Source organism: Symphalangus syndactylus, chromosome 1 (genome assembly GCF_028878055.3).
Source record: "Symphalangus syndactylus isolate Jambi chromosome 1, NHGRI_mSymSyn1-v2.1_pri, whole genome shotgun sequence".
Taxonomy (NCBI): domain Eukaryota; kingdom Metazoa; phylum Chordata; class Mammalia; order Primates; family Hylobatidae; genus Symphalangus; species Symphalangus syndactylus.
In genome coordinates this window covers 27,149,058-27,167,532 of record NC_072423.2, presented here as the reverse complement: position 1 = coordinate 27,167,532, position 18,475 = coordinate 27,149,058, and the positions used below count along the sequence as shown (strand labels likewise).

General features: G+C 42.1%; 1 protein-coding gene across 1 annotated transcript in view; it reads right to left on the bottom strand.

Moving 5' to 3' along the window:
- Window positions 1-15,059: 15,059 nt before the first annotated feature.
- Window positions 15,060-18,475, bottom strand: part of CCBE1 (collagen and calcium binding EGF domains 1) — a 295,390-nt gene continuing 291,974 nt past the window's right edge. Inside the window, exon 11 of the mRNA XM_063639432.1 lies at window positions 15,060-17,278. Coding sequence (XP_063495502.1) covers window positions 16,997-17,278 — 282 coding nt within the window. The 3' untranslated portion in view covers window positions 15,060-16,996. The remainder of the gene's footprint in view (window positions 17,279-18,475) is intronic.

Sequence of the window (18,475 nt, the reverse complement as noted above, 5' to 3'; positions counted from 1 at the left end):
GGAGGCTGAGGCAGGAGAATCACTTGAACCCTGGAAGTGGAGGTTGCAGTGAGACAAGATCGTGCCACTGTACTCCAGCCCGGGTCTGTCTAAAAAAAAAGAAAAAGAAAAAGAAAAAGAAAAACAGCACTGGCCTGGTAGGTCAAAGACCTAGAATCTGCTGCAGACTCGGCCACTCTCTATGACCTGGATGGTTTTGAGCCCATCACTTAATCTGCAGAGCAGTGGTCTGGGGCCAGAGCATCTGTAATGCTCCTTCTAGTGCCAATATCCTAAGTTTCTCTCTGTGGGGAGTACTGTGTCACTGACTGAGATAGAGCTCAGATGCTGGCAGGCTGCCTTCTCAATCTCTGAATGACATACGACATGTTCATTCTACATATCCACCCTACACAAAACTCTTCTGTAGATTTACAGTTTTCAAAATCAAATGCTGACTCTCTTGCCTTGCACAATCATTTCTGACTTTTAAGACTATCTGCTTCCCAGGTTTCTCTCTCTCACTCTCAGTCACCTTGTGTCAGCTTTAAATTACTGACCCCTAACTGAGTGCCAGGCACTGTTCCCACCACTTGGCAGGTGTCAACTCATTTCCCAAGGATAAAATTCGATCCCCCTAGGTTTTGACCATGTCACGTGCTCATATTTACAGGCCAACCATGTCATGTCAATTTCATATTTCTTTGGCTGATGTGCTACAGCGTGTGGCTGGATTTTACATTGGGGCAGTGTGGAAAAGGTAGCTTAAGCTTGGGCACTTAGGTGGGAGTGGAGGACAAACTGCAGGGTCGTTGCCCTAAAGTAGGTTAGAGTGTATGGGGAAATTAACCTTCAAGAAGTGGTGGTTATTATACACAATATGAGGTAATATATAAAGTGCTAAATCCCGTGGCATGCTTTATAAATCCTCGAAGATACTCTGGAAATACTTTACCAATCCTCTCGAGGCCAGAGAATGGAGAGTTGAGTGGGAGCCTGTGTAACCCTCAGGTGTGATGCTTCTCTCCGAATTTCCATGGTGTCCTGACACTCCACGGGTCCTGCTGCACAGCAAGAGCAGGCAACCCAGGCTCGGTGCCCCTGAGAGGATGTTTCTAGAAGTCCACTTTTTCCACATCATACCTCTCCTCCCTGCTACACACTCCATTCTATTTCTTTGCTACTTAAAGTAACAAAGTGATCTTGAATAAATATATTAATTTTTTTTTTTTTTTTGAGACGGAGTCTTGCTCTGTCGCCCAGGCTGGAGGGCAGTAGCATGATCTTGTCTCGTGCTACTGCAACCTCTGCCTCCCAGGTTCAAGCAATTCTCGTGCCTCAGCCTCCTGAGTAGCTGGAATTACAGGCATGCACCACCACGCTTGGCTAAATTTTGTATTTTTAGTAGGCTTTTGCCATGTTGGCCAGTCTGGTCTTGAACTCCTGACCTCAGGTGATCCACCCACCTCAGCCCCCCAAAGTGCTGGGATTATAGGCGTGAGCCATCGCGTCTGGCCACAATTTTATTTTGCTGATGATATACAGGCTCATTCCAGAGATTGGAGAGCATAGAAAAGTATAAAGGAGAAGAAAAGCAAAAAAGCAACCCCAAACCAGAACACACCCAACTTCAGGGTCACTGTTGGTAAGTCAATTCTGTTTTCTTTCCCCCAATTCGTATCCCTTGAAGACATGACCACCACGCTTCACTCCCCGCCCGTGACACAGAGGAAGCTCTGAGATGAAGAGTCCTCTCCACCACCAGAAGCAGCAGCGAAAACTCATCCAAAGGGTTCAAGAAAAACTTTCATTCTGAGAAGAGGAACAACGGTCAGCGGGAGGCACGCCCGACCCCACGTAATTTCTTCCTTCAATTTTGAAGGAGAGTCGAGGGCTGGACCATAAAGGCTTTAGTCTGAATTCAGGCCTAATGTGAGAATTAAAGAACAGAAACCGCCAGACTAACCAGATTCTTCTTATTCCAGCTGACCTTGAAGATGCTGCAGAAAGATTTTTAAAATCAAACATATTGAGCTCCCCTTCTTCTCCCCTCAAACCTTCCCTTTCACCCCTCCTAGATACACACAAACCACAGCTTCACTTTTGTCAAGCTAACTATATGAAGTTTTCTCTCTTCTTCCCCCCTCTCTCATTAACTCCACTCCCTCAGCCTCCCTCGATTTTCCAATGATTAAAGTAGTGGGCTTTTTAAAAAGGCCTCCAATTAGCACCTCATCAGCTCCAATTAGAGGAGACAAAAGCAGTGTAAAGATAACTCAGTGAGAGGGGCCGGCGCAACATCATGTAATCACTTAAGACAAGCATTGAGCATTCTTTTTGCGAACCACGCTGGGCCTATTCACCTTTCTTTCTTCTTTTTAGATGCATTTAAGACTGTTTTGCTGGGAAGCCAGGCCTCCCAGGAGTCTCATAATTCCTCATTCAGAGGCTACCTGTTTACAGCTCACAGAGTCCAAGGACCTAAACAATCCTATATTGTCTGCCTAGTGCTTCCTTAAACTCCAGCCCCATAATGGCGTGTTTTCTGCGGCCAGCCGAATAAGTTAAAGGCTGGCTTTATACTCCCAGAGTGTTCTCCTTGTACTGTCTTCTAATTACAAGGGAGGGCAACAATGTATTTTTTTCAATGAGAGTTCTTTGGAGCAGTTAATTTGGTGCCTGTACTAAATGCCCCCAAACATTAATTAGGGTGGAAGGAACCCTAATTTCCTCAGCAGCTTTCCTTTCCACTTACTTCCCTCGTTTTCACATAGGCCTGGATGAGTCTCCATAATGAAATTACCTCATTAATGCCTTTATTCTTCACAGTAACTCATTCAAAACCGACCATTTAGCTTTAATTTAATGCTGTCAAAAGGAAAAAGGTGCATTCATGGCTTTGATTAGCAAAAATGTCCCCCCCCCCCCAAGGGGTGGACAGATTTAAATTATGAAGATGGTAAGTAGTGAGTTATAATTGGGCACAAGCAGCACTTCAGGAAGGCTTCCCTGCTTTCAAAGCCCAGGCTGGCCAGGCTGCGGACTATTAACTGTGTCCAGGGCCTTGTTCTCGGGATTTGAATTGATGGCAACTTCACTATAAAAAAGAAAATGGGGTTTAATTTTTGTTTAATACACAGTGGGGTTGTATTTACCCACAGAGCAATAGCTTTTCAATGAGCTCGGGCTTTGTTCCCTCAATAATTTATTATCCACGCTTTCTAACATGGGTTTTGAAGGGCATCATGCATGTCATGGTTTCTGGGGAACAAGAAAACCTGAAGTGCACAGACTGAGCAAGTGGGTGGTTGACCTGACACCTTGGCCAGGGTAGCACCAGATCGATGAGCTCGAATCACAGGATTCATCATCGATTTTAAAGCTACAGCACATTGGGGAATTTAACCTTGAAAAAATTCTTCCTTCACATTTTCTCATTTGAGACAACAATCCTATGAAGTGAGATTCAGATAGTAAGCACCCAGTGAGAAAGTTGAGGCTGAGGGGCCCGAGGGAGTTACTGAAAATCACGGTTAGTGGCAAACGCAGGACCAAGCCACTAGTGTATGCAGGGGAAACACAATACTTTGAGTTTTGAGGGTGGAGCTGCGTTTTTTGTAACATCCAGAGGGTCAAGTGTGTTTACATTGGCTCAACCTCAATTTGTATATAAAGAAGACAGTCTACATCACCAGGCGATGCTATCCTAGCTGCAATGTCTATGTTCTATATAAAATGATACAGCACATGGGTTATGCGTCAGTGAATCATGAATGAATCAGATAGGTCTTTCTGGATCCAAAGTGGTGTTCGATCATTGAGCACAAGCTGAGAGAAAGACACACACGCACACACCCACACACATGCAGAGAGAAATACCTTATAGGAAAGACCGATAGAAGTATGTTTATTTCTAAACCTCAGTCTGGTTCAGGCAAGATAGGGCTTTCCAGTGATGGGATAAATATAGTAAAAAACAAATAAAACCAGATTGTTCTTTTCTTTCAAAACCAAAAAACAACCAACAAGGCAGTATGGAGGTTCAACAGAAAGAGTGTGGGACTTGGTGTCAGGTCAGCTTTAAAAATCTCACCTCTGCCATGATCGTGTTACTTTAATGTTCTCAGCCTTAGTTTTCTCCTTGTTCAAGGGGACGGTAAAACCCACATGTAAGGATGAAATAAGATAACACCTGTCAAGGGCAAAGAAATAAACAGTGTCTTGCAAGTTTCAGAGTGAGGAAAGGATGGTAATTATAACCAAGTATTGAAGCAAGCTAAATGCTTGGAAAAGCATTCCATACCTTGGAAGAGCTCTAAGATGCATCAGTTCCTATATTTTTATGTGAATTCATATAGTATTTAATATTTATGGCTTCTGTGATAATATTTTAAGTGATAACTTAATTATCACTTAAAGTGATAATTTTAAGTGAAACTTTCAAAATTGGTAGATATTAGGCATGCTATTAAAATACTATGCATAAAATATATGCATTTCTGAGCAAAGATTATTATATTCAGCCTGCACACATCAAGTAGAAGTAGCTCTGGCCTTTTAGAAAATACCAGCAATGGGAAACAGATGTATTTTTTACATCGAGTCATTGCAACTTCATCAGATAATTTGCATATATTTAACTTCATCATTGTCAAAGCTAAGCATGTTATTTACAAAAAAAAATTTTCTTCACCAGCACGGCAAAATATCTCCCTTAATTAATATAATATTAGTGTTTTAGCAAATAATCCATCATGCCAACATGAAAACCAATATTTTTCTGGCCTTTGGTCAAAATTCACCGGGCTTGGTCATTGTTGAAGTGGCCCCTCCCCCGTGTGTTCCTGATCAAGACCCTTAGTTTTTGACTTGAAAACATGAAAACATATTCAGGTATTGAATAGCTGGGAAACACCAGGCCTCCTCTGCAAATCTTCTCAGGCCTCCTCTACAAATCTTTTGTGTTGGCTGCTGAATTCCTCTACCTCAGTAAGCAGAGTGACCTTCTCCTTTCCTATTTATAGTGTGTGTGTGTGTGTGTGTGTGTGTGTGATTGCAAAAGATTAGAATCCCACCAGCTGGCTTGGCTTGTGAGCCTTCCTGTTTTTACGACACAATGATCACACAATGTAGATAGCACTCTCCATTAAATGCAGGATTACATGCAATGGACACATCACTGCAAACCCTACTCCCCTTTCCTTTATTCCAATGGTGCCGTTTTTAGATATGGCATTGGGATTTTGACACTAAAAGAGAAGAATTTGTGCAGAATCTAGTTATGTACTCCCTCTCTAAATTAGAACTTTCTGCTGTAACATCACTAATATTAATACATCAGAATGATTTAGTCCTAAAATTAGAAACATTATTATATTATATTATATTGGCAAAGTATTCCACATGATTCCAAATTGCAATTTGCTTGGAGCGTATTGGAAAATAGGTGCTATTATGAGTTGACTTGTGTTCCCCTGAAAAAATACGTTTAAGTCCTAACCTCAGTGCCTCAGAATGTGACCTTACTCAGAAATAGGGTCATGGCAGATGTAATTTTACAGTAGTTAAGGTGAGGTCATATGGAATAGGTGAGTCTTAATCCAATATGGTGGTGTCCTTATAATAAGGGAAAACTTGGACAGAGAGACAGATGTGCATGGAGAGAAGACAATGTGAAGGCACACAGCAAGAATCGGAGGGATGCATCTATGAGCCAGGGCACAGCAAAGATGGCTGGCAGGCCACCCGAAGCGAGGAGCAAGGCTTAGCACAGATCTGTCTCTTCATCTTCAGAGGAAGTACGGCCCTGCCAATGCCCTGATTTTGGACTTGTAGCCTCCACAACTGTGAGATAATACATTTGTCTTTAAATCACCCAGTTTGTGGTTCTTCATTTTAGCAGCCCTAGAAAACTAATATAGGGGCTAGACAAATATTTTTAGAATTGATTATTTAACCTCATTATAAGTAATGGGCCTTACAGTCATCATGAATATGGGTGATTTATTATATAAATTATATAATATATATATAATATGGCCTTATTAGAGCAATATTTATTTATTTATTTTTATTTTAATTTAGTTTTCGAGACAGAGTCTTGCTCTGGTGCCCAGGCTGGAGTGCAGTGGTGCGATCTCAGCTCACTGCAACCTCCACTTCCTGGGTTCAAGTGATTCTTGTGCTTCAGCAACTCTAGTGACTGGGATTACCGGTGTGTACCACATCACCACACCCAGCTGATTTTTGTATTTTCAGTAGAGATGGGGTTTTGACATATTGGCCAGGCTGGTCTCAAACTCCTGGCCTTAAGTGATCTGCCTGCCTCAGCCTCCCAAAGTGCTGGGATTGCAGGCATGAGCCACTGCGCCTGGCCTATTTTTTGTTTGTATAATCTTTTTCTTCCTAAGATCTTCAAGCAGTAACAGTTTGATCATTGATAGATATTAGAAAATATATTTCTGAGGCACTCCTTTGATACCTTCTCCTTCTTCTCTCCCTACCCCATTCTCCTCCCCACCTCTTCTTCCCAAATGTCTCATCTACAGGCTGCTTCAATATCTTGCCTTTACTATATGGTGTTCTTGACCATAGACAGAACGCCAGATGTCAGCGTGACCTTCTCACTACTAAAAGGAAATTATTTTGATCTCTCATTGGTAAATGAATATAATATATACATTTTAAAATATATATATATAAGAGAAATGATATATTTATAACAATGACACATATTTAGCATTGGATAAAAATATTATCTGACATTCACTGAACACTCACTATGACCAGGAACTAAACTACAGCTTTACACATATTTTCTCAACTTAATTCTCCAAAAAGTCCTATAAGGCCGCTGAAATGATAATATCATTATACTCTTAAAAGACAAGGACACTGAGGCACAGAGAGTTGACATTCTGTGTCACAGTAAGCTAGGATGCAACACAGTGAGCTAGCAACTCCAGCTTGAGAGCTTTGCCTTTCTCCTGTCCAGAAATGCTAGCCTCCTTCTACTCTTTCAAATCAGAGCTGAAAGCAATGGCTAGCTTTTCTCCGCAATGCAAGTTTCTCGTACTATTTATATACAGCATTCTTTTTTTTTTTTTTTGAGATGGAGTCTTGCTCTGTCGCCTGGCTGGAGTGGTATGATCTCGGCTCACTGCAACCTCCGCCTCCTGGGGTTCAAGCAATTTCCCTGCCTCAGCCTCCCGAGTAGCTGGGACTACAGGTGCACACCACCACAGCTGGCTAATTTTTTGTATTTTTGTAGAGACAGGGTTTCGCCATGTTGGTCAGGATGGTCTCGATCTCCTGACCTCGCGATCCACCCACCTCAGTCTCCCAAAGTGCTGGGATTACAGGCATCAGCCACCGTGCCCAGCCATAGAGCGATCTGTCTGTCTGTCTGTCTGTCTGTCTGTCTATCTATCTATCTATCTATCTATCTATCTATCTATCTATCTATCTACCTACCTACCTACCTACCTATCTACCTATCTATCTCTCACCACCAAAAAGCAGGATAACTAATATTAGGAGGAAAACTAATATTAATAAGCACAACTTACAGACTGAGCATTGGGCTGTGTGCTTTGACACATTACCTCTTTAGTCCCCTCAGCAGCTTGGTGAGGCAGGCATTGTTATGCCCGTTTTTACGTGTGTTGAAACTTAAGGGATTTACCAATGCTGCACAGTGTGTGAGGAACAGAGCTGGATTCCAATACAACTTTACCTGAAGCACATACTCTTTGCAGGACAATGTGTGTTCTAGGAGGAAACAAAGGCCAAGAGTGCTATCAAATGACACGGCGGTGAGGACCATCCAGCAGGTCTCCGGAGAGGGCTGATGTGTGGATTCGGCTAGGAGAGCACAGCTTTAGAGGACCTGGACAGGAAGGAGGAGAACCCTTTAGTGGAAAGAAGCTTGGAGAAAAGTCAAAACAGGATTTGTACCCTCTGATCTTAGAAATAATCCTAACAATCAAGCAATGTTGACAGTTTAAGAAACTCTACGGCTGCTCAGCCAGAAGCAAGAGCTGGTCCAAGTGACACCATGGTAAGTGTGCAGGGTCCCTCCTCTGCCTATAGGGAGGTGAGCAGGGATTTCTGGGAAGAGGAACTTAGGATTACGAGGCATGGGGAATCTTGAATGAGGCAGAACTGAGAAGCAAGTGAAAATTTTCTTCATAAATGAGACACAAAGTTGAAAGTGCCTACCGAGTTCAAGGGCTGGTACATAGTAAGTGCTTAATAAATACCCATTTCCCCCCATCTCTTCTGTTTTATATAATGGTGCATTGCAACCAGTGTAATTGAAGCAGGGAAATAAAGCAGCGAATCCTGTTGTAATCAAAAAGTTATGTGAAAGATGTTTAAAGAATTTTGTAAATCCTTCAGACAAATTTAAAATACACATGATGTGAGCTTGAAGGAGCATCAGAGCCATGAGTTTCAAGCAAGGCTTTTAAAAATGCGGGCTGGACATACCCAGCGGTCTTGGACATGACCTCTTCTAGCCCTGAAAGCCCACATCACCTTGTTGCTTGCTCCTTTAAGCAGTCTGCCTTAGATACATTTGTGTCCATAAATGATCTCCTTTAACAGGCTGTAAGCCCCCAGAGGGCAAGGGTACCTTCTATTCATATTTTGTTTTTTTGGTCCACAATTACTTCACTTGGTACCTTGCCCCAGGTGTTCTCATTCCTATCTTTTCTACATTATGTCCATATCTGCCTTTGCCAATAAAATAGAAACTCCTCAAGGGCAAGCGCCAACGCACAGGTACACTCTTACTACCACTTCCTGCTCTGGAGTACTGGAAAAACTAATCTACATTTCAAAGCCACTCTTGTTCCTGGCAAAATTCTCCTGGATCTGTGCTGGTTTCCTTCCTTGGATCAGGGCCAAATTTTAGCCCTTATTGTGCATGAAGTGTTTCCATAACATAACTCAGTACTGTGTATGTCGTAGGTAGTCAGCAAATAATTGTTGTATTGAAAAGAATCAGAGTATGGCACCCCAAAATATGCCCTTTTGGTGTAAGGACTGTTTTGAACTTATGGCAATTTGCTCTCTGCTCTCTCCACTTCTGTCAAAAAGCAGGGCATAATTTTCTCTTTGTAAAGGTAACAAAGGGAAAAAGATACCGTTGGAACGGTATCTCACTCTTCCATAACAGGAAGAGAACAACTCTGAGACACTCCTATCACCTGAGATGACTCTTATCTGCATAACAGAATCCCAGCACTTTGGGAGGCCAAGGCGGGCAGATCACAAGGTCAGGAGATCGAGACCATCCTGGCTAACACGGTGAAACCCTGTCTCTACTAAAAATACAAAAAATTAGCCGGGTGTGGCGGCGGGCGCCTGTAGTCCCAGCTGTTCAGGAGGCTGAGGCAGGAGAATGGTGTGAACCCGGCAGGCGGAGCTTGCAGTGAGCCGAGATCACATCACTGCACTCCAGCTTGGGTGACAGAGCGAGACTCTGTCTCAAAACAAAAACAACAAGAACAACAAAAAAAAACAGATAAGAGTCTGATAAGGGTCGTGCTAAATGACCCTTATTTACCATACTTTTTTGTCCCCTTTCCATAACTTAGCATTCCCCACAAGCCCCAAACCTTTTCCCTTTAGCCTCTTCTCCACAATTTATTGCTCTTTGTTAAGACACAGTATACACCCCCGGAATTCTAACAACCTCTTTGAGTTACTCATTGCTGAGTTCTCTAGCATGTATGTGCACTGCAAGTATAAACAGACTACTTTTTTCTTCCTTATCTTTTGTAACCTTAATTTGCAGAGCCCCAGTCACTGAACATGAGAGGATAGAGGAGAAAGCTTTTCCTCCCCTAAAGTGTGAATTATACTTGAACATATGATAGTTAAAAATTGTCCAGTCATGTGGCTTTTGACATTCATAAAAGGTTTACTTTGAATATGGGAAGAAATGTCATACAATCAGTGCAGGGAGTAATATTAACCAAGAGCAAAGCTTGTAATTAGCTTTATTTTATTCTTGTGTCTTGATTTAAACAATAAAAATAAGGAGGCCAGTCATCATTTTAAAAAACCATATTCATTTTACAGAGGGTAGTTTCCCAATGAATACATAAACTTGCGAACCTTCAGGAGCACCCATCTCCTTTGAACCCTGACCCATTTGATTTGTATTAGACTACGGGCCCACTTGGAAGAACAGGAAGACAGTTTAGAACTGTGCCCTGGAAAGTGCATAATTTCATTTTCTTCACCACGGTTGCTCTGGAAGGAAAACTGAACACAAACCTCCTTCTTCTCTCCCTTTCCTTCCTTGTTGCATCTGGTCAATTCTAACAAACACTACTAATGACCAGGCTATATCGGCATTACATAGTCAAGTAGCCCATTCAATTTGCTGAAAAGAGCACAGACATAATCAAGCATTTGGCTGAATGAACAATTCATACTGAATAGGGCAAATATTTGGATTCAAGTATAGGTCAGCAGCAACCAATTGAAATATTGATAAAGGAAGCCTGTGGGAACTAAATGTACATAAAAGAAAGAAAGAAGGAAAGAAAAGAAAGAAGGTTCTCAAGGGGTGAGGCAGGGCAACAAGACCACAGGGGGCGATTTGTCTCCCCCACAAGAAGGTAGGTGGCTTAGCTGGGGAGGTGAGCAAAGCCGTGGCTGACAGCCTGCGATGCTAGCTGCAGGAAGCACTGTGTTTGAACTGTTTCGTGTAGTTTCAAAGTATAATTCATAATCTACTACAAAAGTACCATAAAACTTTCTAATGGGAATCCCCCTGCCCCTGCCCACCTGACTTTATTTAAAAAGAGAACTAAGCTAAAGTCTCTTTGTGGGTTTTTATATTGTCCTATTCAGAGGTCAGGTCTCACCAAGGCTGGTTTTGCTGGCTTGAAAACACCTCCCCCAGAGCACTGAGGAATCTCTGGTAACCTCCTTGCCTCCAACTCCCATCATTCACTCACCCGTGAGGCTTAGCAAATCCAGACCTCTGTTGCCAAAAGTCAACGCTGGCCACACTCACAGCCCATTTATAATGCCTTGATTTATGGGTGGTTTAATTTTCAAGCATCCCCTCTGCATGTGGGCATTCACGTGCCCCAGTGCCACACTCAGCCACATCCTCTTCCTCCTAAAAGGGTCAGAAAACCACATTTCCGACTTAACCACAGTATTTCGCTTTCTTAGCATTTCCGCTTCCACCTCCCTGTCACCCGCTGCCCCTGCCCCACTTGCAGATTCCTCCACAGGTCTAGCCAATTTCCACCCAGTTCTTCCTTGAAAAGCCTCAGTGAGCGGTGATAGGGCAAAATGCTGGCTGTAACCATAGCTTTCCCAGGTTTGCACTGTGGTGGCAGCCATCAGTGAGTGAGACATGGCAACAGCGTGTGCGCCCCACACTCGGAATCTGACCGGGCTTGTAGGGTTGTGGATAATCATTTGGCATCCAGGGCCATTTCTTGGAAATGAAGATTCTACCTCCAGCCTCCAACCCGGAGGGACTGTAATGTCCTTCAAAGAAGAGAGGACTGTGGGCTGTTCTGAGCTTGTTCGGAACCCTTTCCTCATGCCACCTTCCAGGAATGTGCCATCCCCCGGGGACAGTCCCCTGGGCAACAGAAGGCAGAAAGTTGCAGATCCCTGTGAGGAGAGACATAAGGCTGGGCTATGTGTCAGAGAGACGAGTGGTTTACTGTTGGAGGAAGGTTCTATGAGGAAGGGACGTGTCTCCAAGGGAGAGCAGTATTTGGATACGAGGAGATGGATGGGAAGGGTTAACAAGATTTTGTGTGTGTGTGTGTGTGTGTGTGTGTGTGTGTGTGTGGTGGTGGTGGTGGTGGGGAGACAGGCTAAGCAAAGGCCTAGAAGCAGAGGGTCGTCACTGACAAAATAAAAAGAAGTCAAAATAACATTGGGTCAGTCAGAATCTGGGGTCCGTGCAGCCCGGTCTTCCTTGGCTCTTACAGTCTTATAAACAATTATTGCAAACATCCTAGCTTCCCTCAACAGGTAAATACATTTAAAAAGAGTGCTTATCTGTTAGAAATAAATGCTGAAATCTTTACAGATTCATTGATTTGTCTGGGATATGTTTTAAACTATTTTGGCAAAAAAAAAAAAAAAAAGGTGATGGGGTATATATAAAACAAGACTGGTAAATTGGTATTTTTGAAGTGGGGTGATGCATGCCGTGTGGGTTTTTTATGAGTCTTTTTACTTTTGTGCATGCTTGAGAACATTTGTGATACAAAGTTTTAAAAGAATTCACTTATATCATTTTTAAAATTAATTTAAAATCTTAGAAGAAACTAGGTTTCCAGCCTTTACTCTCTCTTACGATACTGTTCTCAAATAATGTTTCCATGGCAGCATCAGCAACACCTGGGAGTTTGTTTTTAAAAAAAAATGCAGCTTTCCAGGCATCCACCCTGGCCTATGCAACTGGAATTTCTGGGGAAGGGCCCAAGAGTGTGTTCAAACAAGGCTGCAGGTGATTCTGATATTTCGTAAAGTCTGAGAACCACTGTCTGCCTACAAGCAATGCGCTTCATGAGCTTTCTAGACCATGTCTCCTATAGGGATAACATTCTTTTTATACTTATCCTCTCCTTGCTCTGGGCTTTCTCTTTTTAAATGGGAAAGTCCTATCCTTCGAAGTCTTGGCATCTCTCTTTTAGTTGCTTACAGCATCATTCTTGGCTGGACATTCTCCAGTCTTGCTACATGGCACAAGGTGCCATCAACTGTGAATAAGCCATGGGTTTAGTTAAGTATGGGATAACATGTTATATTTCAAGTCTATTCTGCATGGTGATGAGTATAGTTTTGGACAAAAACAGTGCATTCATTCAATTGGTCCACCTATATACAACATGGACTGTGCCAGGCACTGTTCTAGTCCTTGTCTTCAAGGTGTTCACAGCTCGGGGGGCCACATCTGTAGAAGAGGCATTGTAACACCGTGCAACAAGGGGAAAATGGACAGCCTGTTTGCCAAGTCTCGGTGGGACTCTATCATGTCCAGAAATTATGCTTGCTTGCTGATTTCATGTTTGCATTATCCTGTATCAAAGGAAGAAAGAGAATTATGATCAGATATTACAATAGTCGATAATTTAAGTTCCAGGAGGGATTTTAAAAAGGGCCAGACAATCTCCCCTTTGTGGAAAAGTCACTACGGTGTACCCATAAAGTTTACTGAAGAGTTTCAGGCAAACTCCTTGTGTTCCCTCTGCATGCATGAATTAGCCAAAAGAAATAGCCTGGGGTTGGAGGTGGGCCTGGATGAATCAAAATTTAAAACTAATTCTTCCTTAGCAGACAGTTGAAATGTAATGTAGGTGATAGCTGAATATTCCCTAGCAGGTCTTTGATAGAGAATATAGGGGACAGTAGAAAACCCCTTTGCCTGACCTCTATCACTTGGGGTCCAGAAATTTCTGCCACATAATAAATGTGTACGTGTGTGTATGTGTGTGTGTGTGTGTGTATCTAGTCTTGCCAAACATAAATGTGAAATCAAAGCAGGCCATCTATGATTTTGGCAAGGTTCTAAAACTCTTCTGAATAAATTACTGAATGAAAAGACCTAACTCCAACCCTGAACTGACCTTTACATACTCCTTTCATCCCAGGAACCTCTTGTTTTTTCTATTATTGTCACACATGTAAACATCAGTGGTAAATGCAGTTGTTCTGTGTTTAAAAAATAAAAAAGAAGCCCCTTATGTAGGAGTAGTTGGTTGGTTAATTGAGAAAGTCATCAAACACAGGCTTTTAAAAAAGCAAACATTTTCATTTAGCTTAAAGCATAGAAGTGTATATTCAACCAATCTTAAAATATAAGCCTATCATCTTTTTTTCTTTGATAGGATCTACTGATTAGAGCTTTTCTTCGTCTATTTTGCACAAATCACATCCTTAATCCATTGACAATGATTTCCAGTTTTGGTTTCTTTAAACTGCAGAGACACTGCAACAGAATAAAAGTGTAGAATTATACTAAATTTTAAGTACTATCCCCCAAACTTTTACAGTAATCTTGGCCATCTCTGATTTAATTAAAAAATATGTTTTAGTGACTACTTTTTCTTTTCTTTTTTTTTTTTTGGCAGAGTCTCGCTGTGTGCCCCAGGCTGGAGTGTAGTAATGCAATCTTGGCTCACTGTAATCTCCGTCTCCCTGGTTCAAGTGATTGTCCTGCCTCAGCCTCCCAAGAAGCTGGGGCTACTGGCATGTGCCACCACTCCCGGCTAATTTTTGTATTTTTAGTAGAGATGGGGTTTTGCCATGTTGGCCAGGCTGGTCTTGAACTCCTGATCTCAAGTGATCCACCCACCTCAGCCTCCTGAAGTGCTGGGATTACAGGTCTGAGCCACTGCACCCAGCCAGTGACTACTTGTTTTTTAACCAAGTCTCTTCAATGTATTCAATTTAGTGCTCGTAGACACAGGATTCATTTTCAGTGCTCTCACTTTTATAGATTTAGTTAATATTGGATTGGCTACATAATTAATTACACTAACAAGTACTTGGAGTTACACCTGCATGGCCTGATAGCTCTCAACTCTCCTGGCTCCTTCTTCATTTTTTCTGAGTCCTTTTCCCAAACAGAATGCATTGAATTCCATCTTTGCATCTGCTTCTCTGAAGCCCGTCAACTAAAACAGCACACAACACACTTAGTAGAAAAATTCATAATGACTGAAACCAAAAAATCAATTACTCTTTCAGGAGATTTCCTGAGATTAAAATCCACATTAAACAGGCGGGGCACGGTGGCTCACGCCTGTAATCCCAGCACTCTGGGAGGCTGAGGCGGGCAGATCACGAGGTCAGGAGATTGAGACCACCCTGGCTCACATGGTGAAACCCTGTCTCTACTAAATTAGCTGGGTGTGGTGGCGGGCACCTGTAGTCCCAGCTACTCGGGAGGCTGAGGCAGGAGAATGGTGTGAACCCAGGAGGCGGAGCTTGCAGTGAGCGGAGATCACGCCACTGCACTCCAGCCTGGGTGACAGAACAAGACTCCATCTCAAAAAAAAAAAAAAAAAAAAAAAAAATCCACATTAAACACAATCTTTGATGCCTACGTAGGCACTTTCATTCTTTGTAGTGATAATGGCTGAGAAAGAGCTTGAAACCTTACAGTATGCTTAAACAGAAAACAAAAGCTCCATTCTCTAGGATGTACTATGCATTAAGCCAGGAAACTAGAGCCGTGTGTTTACTAAATGCATTGCTATTAATATCAGAGTATTATAACACTATTATAGGAATTTGTAAAATAGAGGAAAGAAAAAGGAATCTTTCCAACTAAGTAAACATTGTTGTTTTGGTGAATGGTGAACACATGAATTTAGGAAAGTTTTATAAGGATCAAAGCAAAGAGGACTGTGAATTAACTGTCATGTAACCAGAACATTCAATTAACTAGAGCCTAAACCAGTGGTCCATCGATACCCCTGATCACCAGATAATCCCAGTGGCTGGAGCAGAGCTGGGATGGCCCTGTGGCATGAGGGCCTGCTAGGATCTTGCATCCAGGCCTTTCCTCCGGAGCCTGTCCAGATGGAGCGTAGCGGAGGGTGGTTTAGGAAATGAACCGGGTGTCCTTTTGTGCCTGCATTTCCCAGGCTGGTTTTGGTGTGTTGCAGTGTTGTTCCATCCCAGGTCTGAGACAATAGCTGCATCATCATACAGGAACCTAGGGCAGAGTCACCCTAGTGATAGGTCTTTACTCTATGGTTATCAAATCTGGTATCGGTTACATAATTACACTAATAAGGTCTTGATTTTGGCAGTTGGAAAGGTCTTGGGTAATCACCTGGAGAACCTAAGAGTTCTGGAAGGCAGCTACACGTCCTCTTCATGCCCTGCGGCCCTATCTGGCCCTCCATACCAGTGGTTTTCAGGAGCAGCCATGCTTGCTTCCAGGGTTTTTTTTAGGAAGTGTGTGTGTCTGTGTGTGCAGGAAAGGTGGCTATTACAACTATTAGGAAGCCTAGAACCTACCTATGTTTTGCATATAAATGCAACTTATTTTTATGGCATTTATCTGTAATAATTGTATGTAAAGTAAAGAAAGATTATACTTACATTTGGTTGGAATTTTACTGAGTCATTCAATGCAGCGCATGGTACCTGAGTCACAACGCTTAGTTTGGATTTGTGGCCATGATATTTAGGATGATGCTATGAACAGACATAAGCATCAGGCTACTTATGCCTTCCAACATAGTTGCGTCTGCATATTGACATATGAAAATACATATTAATTCATTATAATGACTTTGCTTTCATTTATTCTTCATATTACTGCAAGGACATTAGACGGATTAAATATGTGCATAGACAAGTTGTAGTATCTGTGCATCTCACTGTAGGATACTAGCGGGGAGAGTTACACAGTATTTGCTATGAAAGGGGGGCCATTAGGTCTGATAAGGTTGAGAAGTGCTGTTCAAATGCAACTTGCAGCCCCCAGCCATTCTGCTGTGCTGGAATTACATGGAAATGTATTATTTTGGAATATTACTTCTGTGGGCTCTGCCCTGGCAAGCTGTAGTCACTGCTCCTGTGCTTGACATTCTGCAGCTGTAACACAGGTATCCTGACCCAAGCCCTTCACTTGTTTGTCGTTGGTCCAGTGCTAACCCAGCTTCTTGGAGGAGGAAACCCTGGAAAGTTAGGTGCAGGATTAAAGCTCATATAATTCTAATGGTGTTACGGAAAGGTGGTCGTCTATAAGAAGCTGCCTCTGAATATCCTATTCCAGTCTTGTATCCAACCTAGAACATCAACTTTCCTTCACTCAAACAGACCAAAAAATGGAGAGCCGCCACATTCTCTCTGTTTCCAAAAGCTAAGAAAAACTTCATTAAACCGAGGCAATTAATAAAATCTCCCTTACGGACATAATATTAATTTGATAAGAGCTTGGCCCCTAAGGAAGTACCTCTGAGGCATGCCCAAGAGCCTGCAGGAGAGCAGCAAACACCTGCCTTCACTGTCCTTCGCCAAGGAAACGACACACTTTGCATCCATGAGAGCCCCCAAGTGGTTCGGTGTTGAAGCCAAATCTCAGTCTGTGCTGTGACACTGCCATTGCTGCTGCCTGCAGGACCACTGCCGCATCTGACTCACATTCTAGAAGGAAGGTAGGTTTTTCCCAATGAATGCAGCTTGGGGCAGCTGCCTCGTGGAGAGGTGACAGGCCACTGTGCTGAGGCTCCCTGGGTGATTCAACTACACCATCTGCCGTGTCAGCTTGGAACTGCAGGAGACGCTGGAGGGGAAGACGGAGAAAGGAAGGGAAACAAAGATTGATATGACCATATGGTCTGCATATTGAGCTTGCTGTCTTTTGCATTTGTGACTCAGAGGAACCTGTATCAAGAAAATGTTATTATTCTTATTCCACGGTTGAGGAGACTGAGACTCAGAGAGGTGAATTAACTTTCCACAAGTTCACATAGCTAAGAGGCATGCTTGACTTTTGCAAGGCCTCCCACTAACTACAGTAGGGGAAACGAACGTTGCTGATCAGGCACTATGTTAAATAATTTCACTTTTAATGTCTTATCTAGTATACCAAGCCTTTGAAGTAGGAGCCTTCCTGATTTTCAGAAATGCAGAACCTGAAACTTACAGACATTAGGTAATTTATCTGGGCTCCAAAGTTGCGAAATTAACGGAGTTCTCTCTGGTTCCAAAGCTTATGACCCTCAGAAATGTAGAGTTGAAGGTGGATAAATAGAGACAGAATAATATTACACCTATAAATAAAGGCCACTGCCCTATATTAATTTTGGATTTACTGCCACTCTTAGCACTTTCCAATGAGCAGATTATTTAGCTTTACATAGCACATAAAGATGAGAAAAGATGGATGTAAGTAGAATCTTGGTAAACTGGACACTTCATAAGGGACCTGGGAAACTCATGATTGGAATAGATTCTATTGGAAATTGAATTGTTGCAGAAAAGAATGAATCTAAAGGCTTTTCTGTAAAAATAGTTTTCATATTTTGCTTGCAATGAAAAATAAATTTCACATTTGTTTTCCTTATACGAATAAAAAATTACAGATAAGAATAAAGCCATTTCCCCCACTTCCTCAACACTCCCCTCCTCCACACTATCCAATTACACTCCACACAAGGTGATGATATCTGTCTAGATCTTTTTCTGTGCACTTGCTTTCCTATCTTGAAAATATATGTTATTGTATTATCAGTATCTTTACATAAATAATACAAAATCTTCAAATTGCTTTCTCTCCCCGCGACCCCATTTAAAAATATGATTTAGAGCTCTTTCCATGTCAGAACATAAAGATCAGCTTTATTATTTTAAAAAGTATTTTATAGAATGAATATATCACAGTTTATACAGTTGATTTCCTATTAATGAACTTTTGCTTTGTTTCCAGGGTTTTTTTTTTTTGCTATTATAAACAATGCTGCATTGAACATCTTTGTAT